The sequence below is a fragment of the Apodemus sylvaticus genome, chromosome 16 (genome assembly GCF_947179515.1).
Source record: "Apodemus sylvaticus chromosome 16, mApoSyl1.1, whole genome shotgun sequence".
In the NCBI taxonomy this organism is placed as follows: domain Eukaryota; kingdom Metazoa; phylum Chordata; class Mammalia; order Rodentia; family Muridae; genus Apodemus; species Apodemus sylvaticus.
The window spans coordinates 61653951-61676585 of record NC_067487.1 but is presented as its reverse complement, the minus strand read 5'-3'; the positions used below and the strand labels follow the sequence as shown (position 1 = coordinate 61676585).

Sequence of the window (22635 nt, the reverse complement as noted above, 5' to 3'; positions counted from 1 at the left end):
GAGCACTGCTGTCCGGTGCTGCAGAGGAAGACCCTGATCGTGTCTCATTAAACAAGGAAGGAGATCTGTTCCAAGTCATAATCTTGATTTTCATAACAGAACCACCCTTCCGTCTCACTTAGGACACAGATATTACAAGTAATACTAATAATTTTCTGGATTTGCAATTCTCAATTGTAGACGGACAGATGGATATCACTGCCCAGCTATTTTACAGCTTTGAGACATCTGTCGACGCCGACTTTGCTTACTGAGGTGACAAACGCGTTCCCTTGTGACTCCTGTGCTCTGTGATCAGCCATCAGCAGGCCCACTGCCACTCAGTGCCCGTCCTCAGGTCCCCAGGCTGGCCTGGTCTTTCTGGAAGAGCATAAACTACCCAACGGTGTCCCAGCCAACTCTTCCAGCAGGTATCTCTGTAATAGAATCCCCACACGTAGGGAATCCTCTCTCCTGGCTCCTCCGTTATCACCCGGCAAGTATTATACTTTCTTTATAAACCGAGCAGTGCTCTGGGAACCGGGATTTGATCCTTTTAAAGTCTGCCAAGTCTTAAATGACCGCCAGGCTGTGGTGCCTTTCCACGTCACTCCAGCCAGCAGTGACCTCCTGGTGGGCATGGCTGCCCCCTTTCACTTCTCCCAGGTACACTGATCACATGGGCCTGGCTGTGTGACAGTATCAAGCTTTGAGGACAGTACTGTTTGGAGAAAACTTCATTGAATTAAACCTCAGAATTTGCAAGTCTTCTATCTTCAAATGCTGGCAGGAAGTAATAAGCATTTGGTGACTGACTGAGTGAGTGACTGACTGACTGACTGATTTAGTATGTGAGTGAGTGAGTGACTGACTGACTGACTGACTGATTGACTGATTTAGTATGTGAGTGACTGACTGACTGACTGACTGACTGACTGACTGACTGACTGACTGACTTAGTATGTGAGTGAGTGACTGGCTGGCTGGCAGGCTGGCTGGCTGGCTGAATTAGAACTGACCACTCTTCTTTTGTGAATTCTGGCTGTTACTGTAAGCTTCAGGTTAGAATAATTGTCTCCGGTTCTTCTCAGGGAAGTGCTCTGACTTTGGTGTCTGTGCTCTCCTTAGACTAGTAGCTTTATGTGCTTCTCACACTTGCCTCTGTGAAGCCTCCTGCCAGTCTTGTGTTTCCATTGTGCATTGCCTAGGGCTGCTAATACAAAGTACCACAGACTGTGTAGCTCAAAACCCAAAGAAATTTATTTTCTTACAGTTTGGACCAAAAGTGTGAACTCAGAGTGTCATGGAGCGGGACTCTGTGTCCACAGTTCCTTCTGGCTTCCTTGGCACTGCGTGAGTTGTAGACACCATTCTGTCTCTGTCACAACCCGACACTCTCCTGTGTGTGTGTATGACTCACTTTTAAGGACACCAGTTGTATTAAATTAGGACACACACTTCTGTAAGCTCATCTAATTTGATTGCCATAGTTCCTAATAAATTCATATTCTTAGGAACTGGAGATTAATATGTCTTTTTAGGGGAGGTATTCAGCCTGTCATTCTGATGAAATATACATAACAGAAAATTCACCGCTTTGAAGTATATCACAATTTTGTGCAATTACTACCTGGACCTAAAATATTTTCATTACTCCAAAGGAAACATTTCATCACTGCTTTGCCCGTGAAGCAGCTAATCCTAGTCACGTCTCAGCCATTTGGCAGACACCATGTGAAGCTGGTGCTTCTCACCACCTCTCCCCTGGCCCTTGGCTGCCTTGACTCTACCTTCTGTTTCTGTGGATTTATCTATTCTATTATTATCTGTTATTACATGTGTCATTTATATCAATATTTTGTTTTCGTTGTTGATCTATAAAAATTATTTTTATATTCTGTATACTAGACCCTTACCAAATACAAAATTTGCAGATGTTATCAACTAAGATTTACTGTATAGGTTTTTCCCCATTTATAATGTCTTTTAATATACAAAAGTTTTAAATTTGGGTAAATTCTAATTAATCTGTTTTTCTTTCATTATCATGTCTAACACTCTATTGCTAAACCACATGCTGAGAAGACTTAATCTGTCTTTTCTTCTGAGGGCTTTATGTTTTGAGACTTGTGATTAGGTCACTGCTGCATTTTGAATTTTTGGTAGTACTGTGCATATTACTAAATGCTGTGTCCTAGTACTGAGAAATACGACCTCCCCCCCGCCCTGCCCCAGTAATCTGCTCTGTTAAAATTTACTTTGTAAATGTAACAGGAAGCCATAGGAGACAGTCAGAAGATGCTTTCTAGAGGAGGCTGCCTTTAGTGCATGAAAGGGTTCATCCAAACACAGCCTTCCTGTAGCTCAGTGTCCTCTGGAGTTCAAGGACAGAAAGTAGGCCAGCAGTTGTACTTCCATCTTAGAGCACTGCTCTGTACTGTACAAGTACTGAGTACTCAGTACTGCAGCCAGAACTAGCGGCGGCCTGGAGTACAGTTCGCTCTCCTTGTCTGCAGGCTGTCGCAGGAAGTGGGTTAGTGGGCAGCTGACCCGGACAGGAAGGAAACGAGGGAAGACGGTACCCAGTTCTTGCCTGCCTTCATGGTATGGACATGGCTTACGGTATTTTGCGTTACATCACCACTTATGAAACTCAAACACTAGACTCTCAACCCTCAACTGCTCATTAGCTCAGTTTTTAGGAACTCCTGTTCTTGAACCAACAGGCTCAGTGGGTAAAAGTGCTTGCCCTAAACCTAAGGACTTGAGTTCAGAGGGGGAGAAAACTGACTTCATGGGTTCCTCATGTTATGGTATGTCTGCATACGTGGCTGCACACGCATATAAATAAATACATGCAGTAAACATGTTTTAAAATACAGTTCTTACCATAATGTCGTACAAACGCAGGCCACCTCCTGGAGCACTCACTTGGTGGTAGGTTTGTTTTAGTGTTTCGGTCCATCTTTGATCAGCCTGATTATCACACCAGTGAAGTGGTTCTCAGGAACATATGCAAGATGCCACTTAAGTGTAGATTATTTAGTTAATTATAGCAGAAAGTAGTGTGAAACTTGGCATTTTGTTGTCCTGGAAACAGCCCAGCATTTCGTGCATATTTGAGTGATGACCTAATTACTTAGAACATTCTGGATGACTGCTTCACCCTCAGTTCAAATGCTTTTACCTGGTAAATTTGTTATTATGTGATGATTTTTACTCTCTTTTTCAAACAGTACTTATTTTATTCAGTGCAGTTTTTAGCACAAAAATAAAAATGGATAAAATAAAATGTCTGGTAGGTGTATCACAGGGGTGGAGCCTCTGCTCTGGTTACAAGCGACGAGCTTTTCTCCTGTTCTGTGTTGTCACCCAGCCTACAGCAGCTAAAAAGTAAATGTGATAATCCTAAAGTTCTGTGTCTGTAATGGGAAGGAAAAAATAAAGCATCAAGGAACCTGGAGGCCGGTGCCTGAAGGGCAGGAAGTGTGGTTCAGGAGGTGGACAGTGGGTTCGGGACTCTGAAGGCAGGCTTGGGTCCTCCACATGGGTTATACATGGACCAAATACTTAGATGTAACAGTGAGATTATCCAGGGTGTGGAAATGCAGCAAGGACACAGTTTCTAGAATCTAGAATCTTGGTCTTTTTTAACATAATGTGAATGTCAAAAATAACCTTACTAAGAACTAGGTCTGTCTTAGGAATTATAAATTCTGGGCAGCAGAGATGGCTCAGCGGTTAAGAGCACTCACTGACTGCTCTTTGGAAGGTCCTGAGTTCAAATCCCAGCAAACACATCGTAATGAGAGCTGACGCCCTCTTCTTGGAGTGTCTGAAGACAGCTACAGTGTACTTCCATATAATAAATAAATAAAAGGAATTATAAATTCAAATGTAACAAAATGACTTACAGCTAGGTCAAATAATAAGAAAAAATGAGAAACTGCTTAATTATAGTATTGGTTTTCCATTAATAATCTTAAGAAATAGTTCTAAACTGTTGATCATAGGAATATAAACATTGCAATGAGGGAAAATAGAAGAGAAAAGGCAATTCTAAAGAAAAGCCAGCAGCTAATAAGTATATGAAGTAGATTCAGCCTTGTCCATGAATATTTAAATAAAGAACATAATGGTAAAGACTTAGCAATTAATAGTTCAGTTCTCATGGAAGTAAATATTCCTCTACCCCAAATACACCCACTGGCTAAAAACTTAAATTGGTAATTTTTAGAAGGAATTTGTCTTATAAAGAAATAGATGCATAACTCAAGAAAATTAACAGTAGTTTTGTCTACATAATAAAAAGTAGGAACCCCATAAATCATTAAATAACTGGTTAAGTGAGCAGTGTACAGCAGCTTTGAACCCACTTAGTTTTTACATCTTTTTTTCCTATAATGATTACATTTACATAAAATTATTAGATTTATGTCAGAAAAGTCTTGCTCCTTGCAGGGCCTGAGCAGAAGGCCACTCCTCACTGTCTCACGGTGCTGTTACTGTTAGTTCGTTGGTGAGGCCCTGCCCTCCTGCCCTGAGCCTCCCGTTAGACCCTGTGACCCTGAAACACTGGGGCATTAAGAGTTGAATTCTACACCAGGCATTGGGAGCTGGATCTCTGAGTTTGAGGCCAGCTGGATCTGCAAATTGAGTTCCAGATTAGCCAGGGCTACAGAGAAACCTATCTCAAACAGACAGACAGATAGACAAGGGGAAAAAAAGAAGAAAAAAAAAAGTACTGAGTTCCAGTTTGAGACTTAGAAGAGAGGAAACCTTTAAACATCCCACCTCAACCAAGACAGTCATTTTTAAAAACTGTTTTCTTCATTTCTGCCTTGCCAGTCCACCCTGGACAAGGAAGCAAAGGCGTACAAATTTAGCTAATTCGTTATTCCCACCTCAGCTTGAAATATGAAATGTTCTGAAGCAGAATTTCCATAAAACCTATGTCTGTGAATCCCTGTGGGAGTAGCAGAGCTATTGTTAGGCAATTAGAGGCCACAGAGGCCACCTACTCAGTGCGAAGAGACAGGTGTGCCACTGTGGACTGAGGGTGGTCCCGGTATTGTAGAGAGAGACTAATCTGTGCATTGGTGGACCTCACAAGGCAGGGCTTTTGTAGAGTCCTAGTCTCCTCGAGGTCAAATAATTTAACCTCATTTCACAGAGCTCAAGCTGTAATGGAGAAGAAAGAAAAGATTTTGTCAAGGATACAAATCTATTTGTAATAAGGCTGATGTATGCAGAGTTATGATTATTCCACTAAAAAACAGTAAAATAATACTAAAAGGTGGAGGTATGCCTCTGAGGCAGAGCACTTGACCCCTGTGCTGGCCCTAGATTTAAGTCTCAGCACTGAAAACAAAATGTGTGCCGGCATCAAAGCCAAGGTGTCTGGCATCTCTGGCACCTGAGTGGCTCATGGCTGTGCATCAGTGCACTTGTTCTGGTATTACCTCCGAAGAAAAGGAACTCTTGCTCTGCATCCTTGCAGAACAATCAAAAGCCATTCTTTATTTCTTTATTCATGCTCATTTATTGGTGCTTGACAATTCCCTGCATGTATCTAATATATGACAGAAAGAGAGTGAAATCGTGTGCTCCATCCCCAAGCCCTGCCTCCATCAAGGTGCCCTCCCTGTTTGAGGTCTTTTCTCCTTACTAGATAACCTGATAACCCGCTAACTTTAATTGCGATGTTTGCTTGCATGTGCATGAGTGGATGTGGCCACACCCCTACCAGCAGCCTGAGTGCCAATAGCTCCGGGCTAAGGGCGGGGCTTCAGGTGCTCCTCACTTACCTTATTTACTCTCCCTTTCCTTTTATTTAGAAAGTCATCCCAGGGACTTTCTTAAATCCCAGCCTTACGAAGAGCAGTGTGTGGCTCATTCTGTTGAGACTGTGGTAAGGATCAAAGAAGAGGTGCACTAGGCTGTGAGAGCCGTGGGCTCTGTTCATCTTATTCTGAAAATCTGATCACAGTCAGCAGAGAGGCTCCAATAAAATGAGAGACTAGCAGGCCCTTTGTCGCAGGCTCACTTGGGCAAATGACTGAAGTCAGATCCCAGTGTCACTTCCTGGCTTTGATGAGTCATCCTGCTGCTTCTGGTCTGGCCCATGTACTTCTGCAGCAAGCTCTCAGTGGCTAATGTGAGGAGTATTTCCCAGGCCTCCTGTTTTCAACCACAGGACGTTGCAGTGAGTCGCCTACAATCTTCCCCTGTCATCCCTTCCTTGGATTTTACTTATCTTTTATTAATACCTATTAGGATTTAAGTTGTGGACTAGCCTCACCTGCTCTTAGTTACATGGTGCTGTTACTCCACTTAATAGCAGTTTCTTTTGTATGACTATATATACAAACCTGTCAGGAAACACAGTACAGTCCTGTAATACACGCAATGCGTTGGGCATGTCCAGTAAGCACATCATGGCATCCTTAGGATGGAGATTCATTATGATATTTGATTGTTACGATGAGTCATCTATATTGTTAAAATGATAATACTATATTCTAGAACTAGAACAAAATAATGCCTTCATTTGTTATCATTCAATCTACTTGATGTTATTTTCAACCTTGGAAATGACAAACATATTCTATAGAAACGTCCCTTTCTAAAGAAAGAATTTAATTAGATATAACCTTAGGATTAACAGGTGACCTGGCTGGGGCATGGAGAAGCCGCAGGTATTAGAACGCTGATGGAAGCGTTCACCATCCTCACCCCACTCCAGTCTCCTGACTTGATTTAGCACCAGGCAAATTCAGGCAAATAAACCAGGATGTGAGCTCCAGACCCTACTCTCTGTGTCTGAACTCTGCCAGTTTTCACACTGACTATATAACCTTGGGAAAGTTTTAGTTTTGATGTTCCTCGTCTGTAAAATGGGCTTATTTATAAAAGGTTGTTTGATAAGTAAATAGTCCTTTAAGAAGAGGTAATTACAGCAATGCGCAAGTTAAAGAACGGTGACTGTTGGTTGTTACTGAACGTAGTGTCTGTGAGTTATTGGTTTGAATGCCTATAAAAAACAGGTTCTTTGTGGCCTGGGCATGAGGCAGTGAGCAGGTGTTATGAGCACCTCATTACAGCAGGTTAACACTGTGTTAAAGGAGTCTCTTAGTTCAGCTGACTGCCTCTTTGTGTTGTGTGTGATGAGCACCCCATTCCAGGAGGTTAACACTGTGTTAAAGGAGTCTCTTAATTCAGCTGACTGCCTCTTTGTGTTGTGCGTTACCCGGCCTGGCCTCAGACTCCTGGGCGCAGGTGACTGCTGTGTCACCCTCCCTCCTCAGCACTGCGACCATAGGCGTGCTCCACTGCCCCTGCGACCATAGGCGTGTTCCACTGCCCCAGTCGTGCTTCAGCCCTTGGTCCATTTCTGCTGTTCTCTCAGAGGCATTTTCTGCTCATTGAATGAATGCCAAAAATGTCACACTTTAGATGTGGCAGGTAAGCACTGAGTAACTAAATCTCGCATTTCACTTCAGTTCAGTGAAGGAAAACGACCTTCATTTGTCTTTCTTGGCAGCAGGCACTTTTCTAAAGAAAAGCACAGTGGTACCCAGAAAGCAAGGGCCACGCTGTCTAACAGCGGACCTTATTCAAATTTGAGAGACCTGAATTCACTAAAGAGGAATTTTTAGTTGAATTGTTACAAAGTAAAAGTACCTAACGTGTACTGTCACATCCCGTGTGGCTTCCCGAGGAAGGAACAATTTAAACAGATTCCTAGAGGAAGCAGGTGCCATTATGTGCCATGCCTTCATGGGAATAAGGACTGTGATTCTTGCTCTCGGTTCTGGTTGCTTCTGAATTCACTGAGCTCTCGAGGTCTGCCCAGTGTCTGCTCTCATCACTCCGGGCTCGGAAGGAATCTCTTCCCGTCAGCCTTGAGGATACTACGTAAGGACAGTTTTACTTCCCTTCCTCTGGCTCCCGTCTGCTTTTTCTCTTTCCCCTCCTGGTCCTTTCTCTCCCACCTGTGAACACCAGGCGCGCGTGTGCACATGCGCGTTTTGTTGGCCCTGTGAAGCCGCGGCATCCCTGATCAGCTTATGCAGCCATGGGGAGAAGGCGCCCACGTGTGTTCTGGGCTTCGGTGTAAGCAGACGGTCCTGCTGTGCTGTTTTCTTAGACTTGTAGGTGTCATTACCCTAGCTTCTTGGACCTTCCAATATAGATAAAACACTTAATATAAATATGGATGTATATATGTACGTATGGGAACAAGTCCTATGAATTTTTCTGAAATTTCACCATTTTAAATTAAGAAATTGTGCTAGGCATTTTAGCTTAAACCTAAAATCTCAGAACGTGGGCTGCTGAACTCGAGGCTACATAGTGAGCATGGAGTCAGCCTGTTACATAGCAACGCTTTAAAAAAGCAAATGGATGAATACATGGTTACAGTATCACATAGTTCTCTATATATCTTAATTATATCTCTGGAAGAGATATATTTTGGAAATAAGTCCAGAGAAAAAGAAAACTCCCTATTGGGTCTCCCCAGCCTGACTCCTCTCTCCTCTTTCACTATTCTGTCATAAATAAACCAGAAACCCAGTGATCGGCCTAAATGGCACACACCTGCGCTGGTTGAGCGAGCCTTTGTGACTGACTAGCTTCTGCCCTGCTCCACCCTCTGGCTCTTCCTTTAAGAGTGCCTTTGAAGGAATGAGGGAGTGCTGATCCTGTCCTCAGTACCCCATGCCATCACGTTGGCTAGTGGCAGACAGGTGCTTTTTGCACATGCGCACTGAGCATGTGCAGATGCGGCTTCAAAGATTCCTAAGACCTCACATTTTATTCGGTGAACAGTTGAATATGGCTATGATGTATGCTCTGCTTGTCTGGGTGTCTGGAAGTGCTTGCAGCAGGTGTCTGGAAGTGCTTGCAGCAGGTGTCTGGAAGTGCTTGCAGCAGGTGTCTGAAAGTGCTTGCAGCAGGCATTATGCCCAGTTTATGTGGGTTGTCTTCATAGTCTTCATTATGAACCCAGAGTTCTACTGTATTAAGTATGTATGGCTTACACCCTCACTTCATAGATTAAGGGCCTGGGTCAGTCTCCTGAACTAGTACGAGCAAACTATATAACGCCATGTCTTATATCTTAACTTCTCTACAACCAAGAGCAGTGTCTTAGTCAGGGTTTCTATTCCTGCACAAACATCATGACCAAGAAGCAAGTTGGGGAGGAAAGGGTTTATTGAGCTTACACTTCCACGTTGCTGCTCATCACTAAAGGAAGTCAGGACTGGAACTCAAGCAGGTCAGGAAGCAGGAGCTGATGCAGAGGCCATGGAGAGATGTTCCTTACTGGCTTGCTTCCCCTGGCTTGCTCAGCCTGCTCTCTTATAGAACCCAAGAATACCAGCCCAGGGATGGCACCACCCACAAGGGGCCCTCCCCACTTGATCACTAATTGAGAAAATGCCCCACAGCTGGATCTCATGGAGGCATTTCTTTAAGGGAGGCTCCTTTCTCTGTGACAACTCCAGCCTGCTTCCAGTTGACATACAAAACCGGCCAGTACAAGCAATTATGGCACACAGTCCTCAGTGCTGTGGTTTGAATGAATGTCTTGCAAGGTTCGTATGTAAAAGTTTGGCCCTCAGGTAGTCTTGGAAGATGCTATGTACCTTTAACAGGTGGGGTCTACCTAACAACAGGTCCTGACACTGGGATGTGCCATCGAAGGGATTGGGAGCTGGAGTGCTAGATCGCATTTGTGAGCCTAGGTTTAAGACTGAGCACCAGTGTAAAAGAAAGCAGTGTAGATGTCCAGGACTCTGTCGTCCCTGCCTTCCTGACTTGGGTGTGAGTGCTGTGCCTGCTCTTTCAAAGCCCCCAGGAGGGAAGGAGCTCATTCTCACAGCTATAGTCAGTGAGGCACATTGCTTCCAAGGTCAAGAAGCTAAGAGTAGGGCCGGAGAGATTGCTCAGCAGTTAAAAGCACTTGCTGAGACCTGCATTTAGTTCCCAGACCTTAAATGGCAGCTTACAATTGTCCGTAATTCCATTTCCAGGGAATTCAGCTCCTCCTCCTGGCCTCCCTAGGCACTAGGCAGGCATAAAGTACTTATTTGCACATGCAATCAAAATAATACACAGAAAATCAAACGAAAATCTAAAACAGGGAGGGGGGTATTGCGACTATACTGCTGCTCAGTCCCTTTTCCCCATAGGTAGTCCTGGATTCCAGCCAGGGAAAGGTGGCACCCACAGTGGATGCGTCTTCCCATCTCAGCACAGTGGAGAGAGTCACTCACAGGTGTGCCCAGAGGCCCGTCTCCCAGGTGATTCCAGATCCTGTTGTCAGGAAACACTAACCATCACACATGTATTCCCACCATAATGGCTGCCTCATCAGAGACTCAAAGCACAGTATGAACTGGATCCTCCAGAGCCATGAACAAAACTAAACCTTCCCTCATTAACAGACTGTGCTGGGTGCACCACTACGGGGACAGGGGCTAGCTGACTGTGCCGGGTGCACCACTGCGGGGACAGGGGCTAGCTGACTGTGCCGGGTGCACCACTGCGGGGACAGGGGCTAGCTGACTGTGCCAGGTGCACCACTGCAGGGACAGGGGCTAGCTGACTGTGCAAGGTGCACCACTGCAGGGACAGGTTGCTAGCTGACTGTGCTGGGTGCACCACTGCAGGGACAGGTTGCTAGCTGACTGTGCTGGGTGCACCACTGCAGGGACAGGTTGCTAGCTGACTGTGCTGGGTGCACCACTGCAGAGACAGGTTGCTAGCTACTGTGCCGGGTGCACCACTGCAGGGACAGGGGCTAGCTGACTGTGCCGGGTGCATCACTGCAGGGACAGGGGCTAGCTGACTGTGCTGGGTGCATCACTGCAGACACAGGTTGCTAGCTGACTGTGCCGGGTGTACTGCAGGGACAGGGGCTAGCTGACTGATGGACTTGGCATTACTAAGGATTTTGATCAGCAGTACCAGACATAAACCATCAGGTACCTGGTCAAGTAGTCGTAAGGCTAGATGTGTACATATTTGTTCTCCTTACACTGGTTCCAGCTGTCAGACACATGCCTAATTCATTTTTTGATTTTCGTAGTAACCCAGTGATGATAGCATTATCACTTTTGCTTTATGAGTGACAAACTAATTCTCAGGAGGAACGACTTAAGCCAGCCAGTAAGTCGGCCTGTTCTCCTCGGACACAGCCGCATCTTGTCAGCAAGCTCCCGGTGGCCATGCCGTGTGCTTATCCCTGAGAGAGGCTGGATCCTCCCACGTGTCTAAGCCAGTGTCAGTGGGGTCTCTTCCCTCTCCTGCCCTCGTCTGGTCTGCTTCTCTATCTAACGGATTTAACTGCAGAGGACACAGTCCAAGGCTTGTAAAGAGTGAAAACTTGCCTGAGGAAGGAGGACCCTGTTTCATTCACATCTCTAATGCCTTAGGAAATAAAAAAAAAAAAGATTCTCAGGAAAAGGAGAGAATAGTTGGGGTTTTATTTCCTTCAGAGGGCTCTGGGCACTAATATATATGTCTACAATATACATGCATATAACTTACATGTCTACAATGTACATGCATATAACTTGCTTTTGATAATCCAGAGGGGAACCTCTACTCAGGCAGGGGCTATGCTTCTTCATCTTTATCAGGCAGTTCCCAGTGAAGCGCTGTGACTGGTGAGCGGTCAAGTCCACAGAGAGAAGACTTGCCCTCACCAAATGCTCCAGTAAACCGCACCAAGTAATTCCAAGTAGGTCCAGAAACTGAATTCTCTCTCGTTTTCCACTCAGGTTTTCCTTAATTAAAATAAAAAATTGTAAAAGGACAGCCCCACCCCACCCCGCTTGGTGCCAGTTCTCACAGCACTTCATTCGTTGTGGCAGACACATACACGTGGCCAACTTTCCTACTGTCCAGCTTGAGCTGCTACTTCACACACACTCCTGCGGACAAGCTCCACCCCTTCCTGCTCAGGGACTTGTCTAGTGTGTGAGCTCCCGTTCTCAGCCCTCACCCGCTCAGTGTGGCTGGCCATGGTCAATAGGCTCTGCATCCTAGGATGTAAGAGATACCCCAGGGTCTGCAGCCCACGGGGCCAAACAACAGACTCTCCTGCAATGGCATTCTGTCCCCAAGTTGCTCTGCTTAAGCTTTGCTGGGATCTATTTAACTATTACCCATCAAAACCATAAGATACAGTAAGAGAGGGGCGGGCACAGAACCAGAGAGGGAAGACTCTTTGCCGAACTGTTCTCCATCCCTGATGACTCATTTCCCACAGCACAGGCCTTGGAAGGCCGCCTGCAGCCTGCAGTGAAGTCACAGGGAAGCAGCGCCCCTGGCACTTTCAGGCACTGTTTGCATTTTCCCAGGCAGTAAAAGATGTTTTTCAGATTGTTCATCCCCTCTTTCTGGGCCAGCTAAGAGCTTTTATTTTGCTCTTGGTGTTTTATGGGAGATTAGCCAAACAGTGAACCCAGGCTTTTGTATTTGGTTTCTCACTAAAGAAACCACTCAGAATTTGCAGTCGGCCTTTCTGGTGGTTGTCAGAAGGAGTTGTATGTTCCCTTCACCCTTCCCATGAGGTTAAGTTTACATTTGTTCTTTCTTTAAAGATTTATTTATTTTATGTATGGGAGTACACTGTATGTGTGTCTTCAGACACAGCAGAAGAGGGCGTCAGATCCCATTACAAATGGTTGTAAGCCACCATGTGACTGCTGGGAATTGAACTTTAGACCTCTGGAAGAGCAGCTAGTGTTCTTAACTACTGAGCCATCTCTCCAGCCCATTTACATTCATTCTTAAGACTGTTCTTAGCATTGTTTGTTTATATTTTTTTAGCTATTTTGTGGTTTAAATGTTTGATTTTGATGTAGAGTTAAACAGAAGACTTGCCTATTAAATGGCCTCATCTAGATCCTGACCATTTGGCAGAGCCAAAGCATTTGGTGAGCTTTCCACTATCATAAAGGATAGACTTGCAAGGAGAAAGGCTACTTTTGGCTTACAGTTATAGAGCTTCAGTCTTCAGTGCGTGTGTGGACCTTTTCATTTAAGCCTCTGGCAGGATTGCTGGTGGTAACATCGGCGAACATGTAGCAGAGAGAAGCCACTCACCCTGTGCCTGGGGTTTAAAAAGAGAGCAAGGAGCTGGGCCGGATCTCACACCACCTTCAGTGGCACCCCTCCTTAAAGTGCCTCCCCGGAAGTGCCTGCAACAGATGTGCCTATGGAGACATGTAAGACCCAGGGTGGGGCTGGAGAGGTAAGTCAGTGGTTAAGAACAGCCGCTGCTTTTCTGGGGACCTAAGTTTGATTCCTAACATACACAGCAGACAGTTCACAGTGGCTGGTGATTCCAGCTCTGGGGGATCTGACAGCCTGTGGGGGGCCTTTGTGGTCACCTATACATACACATGTAGTATATACTTACACAGACATATCAGAATTAAACTGAAAACTTTAAGCTATAAGTTAGCTTTATTTTCCCTGCTTTTATATATAAGCAACAAAGGAATCCTTTTTTTTTAAGTGGCAAATTAAAACTTTTTGAAAACTAATTAGACTGACACGAAAATCTTAGTATGCTAACTAGATTCTTTTTTAAACCAAAGACAGTTGTTACATCCTTTTTGTGGTTCCAGAAATTAGCTGTCAAGTAAGTTCTAGTGTCTTTATGCCCATCTTGAGACCATTTTTAGAGAGCATTGATGCTGTAGGAATTGCCAGATAACAGGAATTTCATACTAAAATAAGTGAAGATGGATGACTGTGACCACCTATCAGCAGGACCTTACAGACAGAGTAAAAACAGTAACAGACCTGAGGCCTGACTCCAACCAGAAAAGGCTATTCTCAGTCTAAAAACTGCCCTCCTTGCAGTGAATGGAGATAAACGCAAAAACCCATGTCTGTACACGATGCTAAAAATAAAGGACAGTTGAAGGCTAGACCTTAGACAGGACGTTTCTGTGGCCCCTTCATGGCTCAGGGAACACTGCAGAAGAGGGCATAGAGAGAGTGTGAGAGCCTCAAGATGGGGAGCGGGGTTGTGAAATTCCGTTTCCTAATCAAGACATGGATATGGGAACCACACACTCAGCACTGTGCATACTGGCAGTGAGTGCACAGCAGTTGGGGAATCCTGACAGTCAGCTGCAGAGGGCGGAGGGCCCCAGGGCCATACCACATACTGCTGTGGGCGCTCTATCTGAGAGGGGGGACACGGGAGTGGACTCCACAGTTGCTATGCACCCACTGAGTTCTGATAGTTCTTAACTCAGGATCAAACAGAGGCTCCTCATGAAACTCTGTGGGACATGGACTAACGCATGGGGGAAAGAAATGTAAAGGGCTATGGAGGGAGCTCGTGTGGGTAGGAGAGAAATGGGAAACAATGGGAAGAGCTACCAAAATACACAGAATATAATTAAAAAATTGGAAAAGTACAAGATTTATTAATAGCTTTGCTAACAGAATAGTCAATTGTTGAAACATTTTATTTCCTACAAACCCTGAGCTTAAATTAAAATGTACTTAGGGGAACTTGGGTTTAACTTTCATGATTGTATGATTTCATTTTAAAGTTTGAGATGCCAGCTTGTAGGCTCTGATGTCCCCGCCATCTCTGCCCGTGGATTAAGGGTGTTCCTGGGGTCAAGCATCTGCCTGGCCGTGCACAGGCTCTCCAGCACCAGCAGTTTTGTCTTGTTGCTGATTTTAGTGGAATAGCTTTGATTTCCTCTCTAGTTAGGTTGATGTTGGCTATGGACTTGCTGTAAATTTCCTTTTTATGTTGAGTTATGTCCCTGTGTCTCTAGTTTCTCCAGGAATTTTATTATGAAGGAGTATTAGATTTTGTCAAAGGCATTTATTTCTTTATCCAATGAGTTGATCCTGTGGTTTTTGTCTTTCAGTTTGTTTATATGGTGGATTACATTTATCAGTTTACATATGTTGAACCATCACTGAGTCTCTGGGATGAAGCCTACTTGATCATGATAGATAGTCTTTCTGATGTGTTCTTGGATTCAATTTGCAAGAATTTATTGACAATTTTTGCTTCTATGTTCATAAGGGAAATTTTTAGTCTTTGTTGAATCTTTGGTGGTTTGAGTATCAGGGTAACTGTAGCTTCATAGAATGAGCTGGGTAATGTTCCGTTGGTTTCTATTTTGTGAAATAATTGGAAGAGTATTGGCGTTAACTCTTCTTTGAAAGTCTTTTGAATTCTGCAGTAACCCTTCTGACCCTAGGCTTTTTACTTAATTACTTATTTGTTTAATTACCACTTTGATTCACGAGGGGTCGTAGGTCTGTCTAAATTACTTATATGATCTTGATTTAATTTTGGCAGGTAGTATATATTGAGAAAATTGTGCATTCCTATTACATCTATCAGTTTGGTAGAGTACAGGTTTTTAATGTGCACCCTGATGATTCTCTGGATTTCTTTCTTGTATCTGTTGTTATGTTCCCTTTTCATTCCTTTCTTCCTTCCTTCCTTTCGTTTTCTTCCTTCCTTTCATTTTCTTCCTTCCTTTTGTTTTCTTTCTTTCTTTCTTTCTTTCTTTCTTTCTTTCTTTCTTTCTTTCTTTCTTTCTTTCTTTCTTGGAATTTGGATATTCTCTCTCCTCTTATTAGTTAATTTGAATAAGAGTTGTCAATTTTATTGATTTTTCTAAAAAAAAAACAAAACCCTCTTTATTTCATTGATTCTTTGTGGTTTTGTTTTGTTTGTTTTTGCTTTATTGATTTCAGCCCTGAGTGTGATTATTTCTCTCCATCTCCTTCTTTTGGGTGTGATTTCTTCTTTTTGTTCCAGAGCTTTCCCTTTTAAAGCATTGTTCAGTGGGAGAGTCTGAGTGGTTTTGATTAAAAGTGTAAACAGGTTCTTTGCGCCCTGTCTTCTGCCAGCATTCCGTTTGGTTCATCCCTGTCGGCACCTCTGTTCCCTAAGGCAGAATCCTGCCACCCTTCCTTCTGTGGACTGCAGAGGAAGCAGTGGGGGAGGAGGTACATAAGGGCGACTTTCCTGTCAGCGTGCTTCCTCTGCCGGGAGGTGGATCTCCCCCTGCTCTGGAGGGAAAGGCAGTGTTTCCTCCTGGCTTCAGCTGTCTATAGGCAGGATGGTACTCAAACCTGCTGTACCAAAAATAGTGGGTGGCCGTTTCCATATACACTGTGCTCACAGATGTCAGCGTGTGTGTGTGTATATATATATATATTTGCATTGGTGAACCCTAGTGGGCCTAGCCACTGTCACTACATCCTCAAGTACCTAACAGTTTGCAGTAAGGTACATGATATGTCTCCTGCTTGCGAGAGAGCCTGAGAACTTAGTGACGGGAATATGGGGGGAAGAGCCTGGGAACTTAGTGTCAGTGAGTGTGAGTGTGTGTGTGTGTGTGTGTGTGTGTGTGTGTGAGAGAGAGAGAGAGAGAGAGAGAGAGAGAGAGAACACGAACCTAAGAGCTCAGTGTGTTGGGGGATCCTAATAGCTCAGTGGAGGGGGTATAGAGGAAGAGCCTAAGAGGTTAGTTGGGGATAGCCTTGGAGCTTAGTGTGTGGGGGGGAACTAAGAGGTTAGTGGGGGAGGGAGCCTAAGAGCTTAGTGGGGGGGGGGGCTAAGAGTTTAGTGGGGGAGGTTGGTAGTTACTGACATAGTCTGACTCTGACTGGATTGTGAGGCCGAAAATGAACCCAGTAGTCTTCCTTTCGAGATAAAGGAAAATCCTCAGGGATTTGGCTCTGTTACACCCTGGGAGAGTCAGTTTGCTGAGAGCTCTGAGAGATGCTTTCCTTCTTTATTTGAGAGGAAAAAGCAGTCTGATTCTTAGGAAATTCAGATTAGTGCTGAGCTTCTCTCCCCTCAGAAATGGCCGAAGACATCTGTAATCCTCAGGTCTGCTCGTGTGGGCGTCTGTGCCTCACCTCCTCCGCGTGGCAGACAGACCCTGTCTGCTTGAGTAAACCGAGTCTCTGGAAGCTCCGACTTCTATCCAGTTGGACTGCTGTCCTATTGACTGTCTCTCCCTGTCTCCTTTCCCCGTCCTCAGAGTTGTTCCAGTGTAGCCATGACTAATCAGTGTGTGGGTTTCCTGCCTCAGTCACAGCTTTCATGACTTTGTAGTGTTGTCTGGAGCCCTTGGCTTTATAAATCTTGTCAGGAAATGTTTGTATCTTTTTAGACCCACTTGCTTCTTGGCTGTAGGATTCATGCTCAAAACTGAAAAACATTCTTTTAGCTTTGCCCAAACCAAGCCAGTTCCCATAACTTGTATGTTTTTATAAAGATTAGTTCCAGGATCCAGTTTTCCTCAGCTTCCTACTTCACCTAATCAGAAACCCTCCCCTTTTAGCACCCCTCAGGCTTCCAGGGTTCTTACAGCTAACCTGTGAGCCTGTGTAACAGCAGTGTGCCAGTGACGGAACAGTCTCCATAGCTGCTCCTTCGTGCAGCGTCAGTTGGCAGCCAAAGAGACAGAAGTGTTTTTTCTTTGGGGACTACCATCAGTAATCACCATATACATTTTTTTTCTCTCCCCATTATACCCCTGGTCTGGGCATGCATGCTGCCTTTTGGAAGCAGATAAACTCAGTATCAAAGAACAATAGCCTTTGTTCTGATTGGCTCTCCCATGAAAGAAGGAGCCAACGTAGCACACAGTCTGTCCACAGTTCATATTTTTCTGTATCAGGGAAAAAGAAAGAGGAAGGTTTCATGTCCAGACTAGAGTTAGAGGGATCATTAGACCCCCAGGGGTGGAATTTGGGTCATTGTAGCTCACACAGGGTGCTATTGATGGAGTCATGCCATGGGTGTGTTATCTGTCTCCTGGATTTAGAAATATAGATCTGGCAATGCAGCAGCCAGCTCTAACAAAAGGGAAACAGAGCAATATAGGCTATAGTGACCCAGGTCCTACGTGCCATCGGAGTCTTCCTTGTGCAGTCGCTTCTGGTCTACCTCACTCAGCCATTGTACTCCCCGAGGAATGCAAGGCTCTGTTAACCATGGGTCTGATAGATTCTGATCGATTTGAGAGCTAAGAAGCCCTTGGTCATGCATGAACTTGACACTGCATATTTTAAGCGTCTGTAACTTTGGTTAGGCTCCTTTCAGGCTGGCCAGCAGGGAGCCGGGAGGGCTAATGGTTAGAGCACACAGAAAGAAAGCCGCCTCCAAGCTGCACTGTCGTTTTCAAGTTCTTTCTGGAAACTGGCAGAATAAAAATGATAGCCAGCCAGCAGATACAAATTGTGGCTTTTGTTTGATTGTTTGTGGCATGGTCTTTCCGTGTAGCTCTGGCTGTCCTGGAACTCTCTGTAGACCAGGCTGGCCTCAGTCTCACAGAGATCCTCCTGCCTCTGCCTCTCCAGTGCTAGGATTAGAAGTGTTTGCCACCGTGCCAGCTGCTGCAGTTTTTATAAATACCTCTGGTTCTGGAAGAGGACCCAAGGACATGACCTATGTAAAAGTCTTAGGATGACCAGAAAGTCCTGCGAGATTTACTGCAAAGGGACCGTCTGGAGTCCTGGGATTCGCTGTGTCTTCATGTGGTGGTAGTCCAGCTGTCATCTGTCAGGCGTGCAGTGGTGATGAAAGACTGGAACTTCAGGCTCTGAGTGTCACAGCTCTGTCAACCCAACTCAGAAAACTACCTAGATATCTAATCCAGGGCAGCTAGTAAATTGTAGGTGTCCAAACCCAGGCTTCGTATTAGCCTTTGGTAATGGAATAGGGGAGCATCTTTTAAAACATGGTGCATTTATTTAATAGAGGTTCAGCATATGTTTATTGAAAGTTAAAAATTAACTGAAACTTCTTTAAGGATAAAATATGGGATCTAGAGCAACAAAGAAATTTTAATCTGTAGTAGTAATATTTTCATTTTGTATTTGTGATCATTGAAAGAATCAAAGATTGTGAATTCTGAAACTAACAATTCTGAAAGCAGAATTTCCTACAGGATGGAAAAGAAAGTAATTCTCTTTCTAATTACCTTTTTAGGATGAGAAGGGGGCAGTGACAATGGCAGCAGCGGGCCAGTCACACAGCACTTTTAGGGGAGGAAGCACTTGACCCTTAGATAATTGCAGACTTGGCTTCATGCGCCAATTCACAGTCCACAGCACAGCCATGGAGCTGGCTGAGTCTTCTCCTTGGCAGCCTTCTCTGCTGCTCCTCCTCCACGGCTGCCTCGCTTAGTGGCCGAGGCTCCCATCTGGAAAGCCTGTTGCCACAGGATACAGAACCTGCCGGGACAGGGAAAGTGTGTATGCTCCGCTCGGCTGGTGGCTCATGGAATCGGGGAAACCATGTGGAAAGCTTGCTCATGCGTGTGCAGAGCCTGTGTGGTAGCTGAGTGCGAGAGCTGCTTCTGTAGGCCTGCCTGCGGCATTTGTACTTGTGAACCTAAAGACCGCAGAGTGGCCACTTGGTCATTCTCCTAGGGAAGGACAGCCGAAGCCCGCTGCTCTGCTGGTTTTGATTACATGATTCAGTTGGTCACAAATAACTGTGAAGCCACTCTCTGGTCGTTTTCCTTTTCCTTTTGTTCTCTTTTACGTGACTTCCCTTACCTTTTAAGAAGTCAGAGGTGACTTAGGCTCTGGATCCATGTCTGTCCGACAAACCATGACTCCACTCTCCGGCCTCCTGGGGCTGCAGCTTGGGTGAGCAGTAAAACAAGTGAACATCTGAGCAGTTCCATTCTCAGCCTGCCTAGGGGAGAGAGGACGCTTCTCAGCTCCTGCTATTGACTTACCGGAGGTTTGGACTTCTAGAAAGCTCTGGCAGCCCCAGTTAGCACTGGGAATAGAGCCGTCTTCTGCCATGGGCGCTAACCTGGGCGCTAACTGTAGAATCAGAGTGAAAGCTGGACCTCACGCTCCTTCCATCCCCTCCTCCAAGAAGTACACCGCCACGGGGCTGAGCTGCAGCCTGAGCACAGCAGTGCCGGCCGGGGCTATTTGAGCTGCATTGTTCATCTTTTCTATACTCATGCAGTTTGCCGGTCCTGGCAGCCTGCTGCTTCATCGGTAATGACGCATCTGATAAGATGTGGCCTCGGCTGATGGCATCAGGTGCAGAGGGGCATCCTGTAGTGGCTGGCTGTAGCCTGCCAGTCTGCTGGGTGGAGCAGAGAACAAAGGCCAGCGTGTTTGCAGCCAGGTTGGAGGTCAGCGTTTGTGTTCTCTCCCTGCCTTCCCTGACTGCCGTGCTGGCCAACCATCCACACAATCATCTAGGCTCTGCCTACTCAGAGGCTAACACACCCCTTCCTGCAGTTCTAGATGATCCACAGCAACCTGCTTGGGACCGTGGCTGAGAACTTTCTCTCGTATCGTTCAAACTTGGTTCCTTTTCTGGTATATTGTGGTGATGCCTTCATGTTCTAGAAGTTGTGCACTAATGGGAAAGACTAGAATTCCACTTTGAGCAGCATACAATATATAAACACACACACACACACATATACACACACACATATATACATACATACATACGTATATATGTATGTATATACACATTATACTACTATTCCTAAAGTGATGTGATGGTGGCTGTTAGTTAAAGTGCCCTAGGCATCTGTGATGCATATGGACTGTGAGACCTGACAGGCCTGAGGTCACTGACCTGACCTAAGAACTGGGTAGCTGCAGTTAAATGAGATATGAGAGGTAGTCATGATTGATGCTTCCCTTAGGTTTCTAAAAGCAGAGTGAAAAAGAAAGACTTTGAGAAAAGACTTCCTTTTTCTTCCAGGTAACCTTAGAATACTAGCAAAGTGCTTGAAATGCAATTTTAATTTAAGCCCTGAAAGTCTGTAGCATGGGTTCCACTGTCAGTTTTCAGGGTCTTACAGTTGCTTGCTGATCCGAAGAGAAAGGGTGCTTGCTTGGCTGTGGTGGTATAAGCACAGAGTGCATCAGAGCCTGTCAGCATCAGCCAGGAAGCTGCCGTCCGTCCAAGACGTGTAAGGCAGGAGATTAGGTTTAAAGAGCTCTTAGGTGAAAGGGAGAGTCAACGTCTTAAATCTGTTTTAAAATGAGAAATAGGGCTGGAGAGATGGCTCAGTGGTTAAGAGCACCGACTGCTCTTCTGAAGGTCCTGAGTTCAAATCCCAGCAACCACATGGTGGCTCACAACCATCTGTAACAAGATCTGACACCCTCTTCTGGTGTGTGTAAAGACAGCTACAGTGTAGTTACATATAATAAATAAATAAATCTTTTTTAAAAAAAAATGAGAAATAAACTACAGCACCAAAGCCACAAACCCTATCTAGCAGTTCCTGTGGGCCATGCCCTCCTTACGTTGTTATAAAAGATTGTGCCCCAGGCAAAGCGGTGCCATTCTTCATATATACATACGTGTTAACCGCACAGTCATGCACAGAAGTATGGAGCAGTTAGTAAATGTCTTGATGGAAGCTCTGCTTTTATGTGCTCAAAGCCTACATGGGCCGGAAGTGCCACACCCTGAGGAATCATGTAGAATAAGTAGGTCCCCATTTCTGAGTAGGATTATGAAGCTCTGCCCTAATGAAAACAGACAAACATTCAGACATTCCCCTGGTATCCGGCCTCCTGCATGCTGTTGATGACAGAGCAGAGCCTTCCCGCCCAGGCCCTGGCCAGTCAGTGTGCGAGCATGGGCCAGAGCAGCATCTCAGGAGCCTTCTTCCCAGTGACTGCTCACTCCAGGGCAGGCCTGTGTACAGACCATGAGGGTTGCCATAGGAACTAGAGGGGACAGGCTGGGGGCTACTGTGGAGCCTCTGCTTGTTTTCGTGACTCAGGACTGCCCCAGGTTCCTGAATATCCAGGAGATACTGCTTCACTTAAAGCTGATTCTCCGCAGAGCTCTGTGCTGGTCTGCTTTTCTTGTGGTTTTCTTTTTGTGTGTGTTTTACTTCATTTCCAGAGTATCAACTTAGCTTCACATATCCCTTCTGATGAGATATATATTTACATGTCATGAATAATAGTTCCATATAAATCACAGCACTTAAAAGGTAGAAGCAGACAGATCTGTGAGTTCTAGGCCAGTCAGGACTACATAGAGAGGCCCTATCTTAAAACAAATAAATAATTATTTTTTATTATTATTATTTTGCTTTTTTCTCTTTCCATTTCAAACTTACAGTTAATAGTTTCAACTTCAAGTTTCTAATTAATTGTCGGCTCTTATGACTTTTGGTCATGTTGACTACATCCAGTAACTATTACAAGAAAAGGACCCGCTAATGGAAGGTGTTTGGGTTTTAACATTTAAGAGATTTAACATTTAAGAGATTAAATATTATCTCATCTTGTGTTTTATTTAGATTTCGACACAGTCCCAACTGCTGGTACCTAAGGGACTGGACCATCCACACCTGGATCAGGCAGTGTCTGAAATATGGAGCCCAGGACAAAGCCTTGTATACTCTTGTTAATAAGGTGAGGGTCCCTGGCAAAGCCTTGCACACCTTTGCTCCTGAGGAGAGTGTTTCCCGTGTGCTTCCCGAGTGGGTGTGATCTGCTGTTTGTACCTGTGACAACGCCACCAGAGCTGCTTTCTTATTAAGTTGTCCCCTCAGATTCCTTCTCCTGCTGTTTTGTGGGCCAGAGCTGGTTATAAACCAACCAACACATAAAAAC

General features: G+C 45.0%; 1 protein-coding gene across 1 annotated transcript in view; it reads left to right on the top strand.

Moving 5' to 3' along the window:
- Mrps27 (mitochondrial ribosomal protein S27) overlaps window positions 1–22635 on the top strand; it is a 71081-nt gene that overhangs the window by 31803 nt on the left and 16643 nt on the right. The window contains exon 5 of the mRNA XM_052159845.1: window positions 22320–22434. Within this exon, the coding sequence (XP_052015805.1) occupies window positions 22320–22434 (115 nt within the window). The remainder of the gene's footprint in view (window positions 1–22319; window positions 22435–22635) is intronic.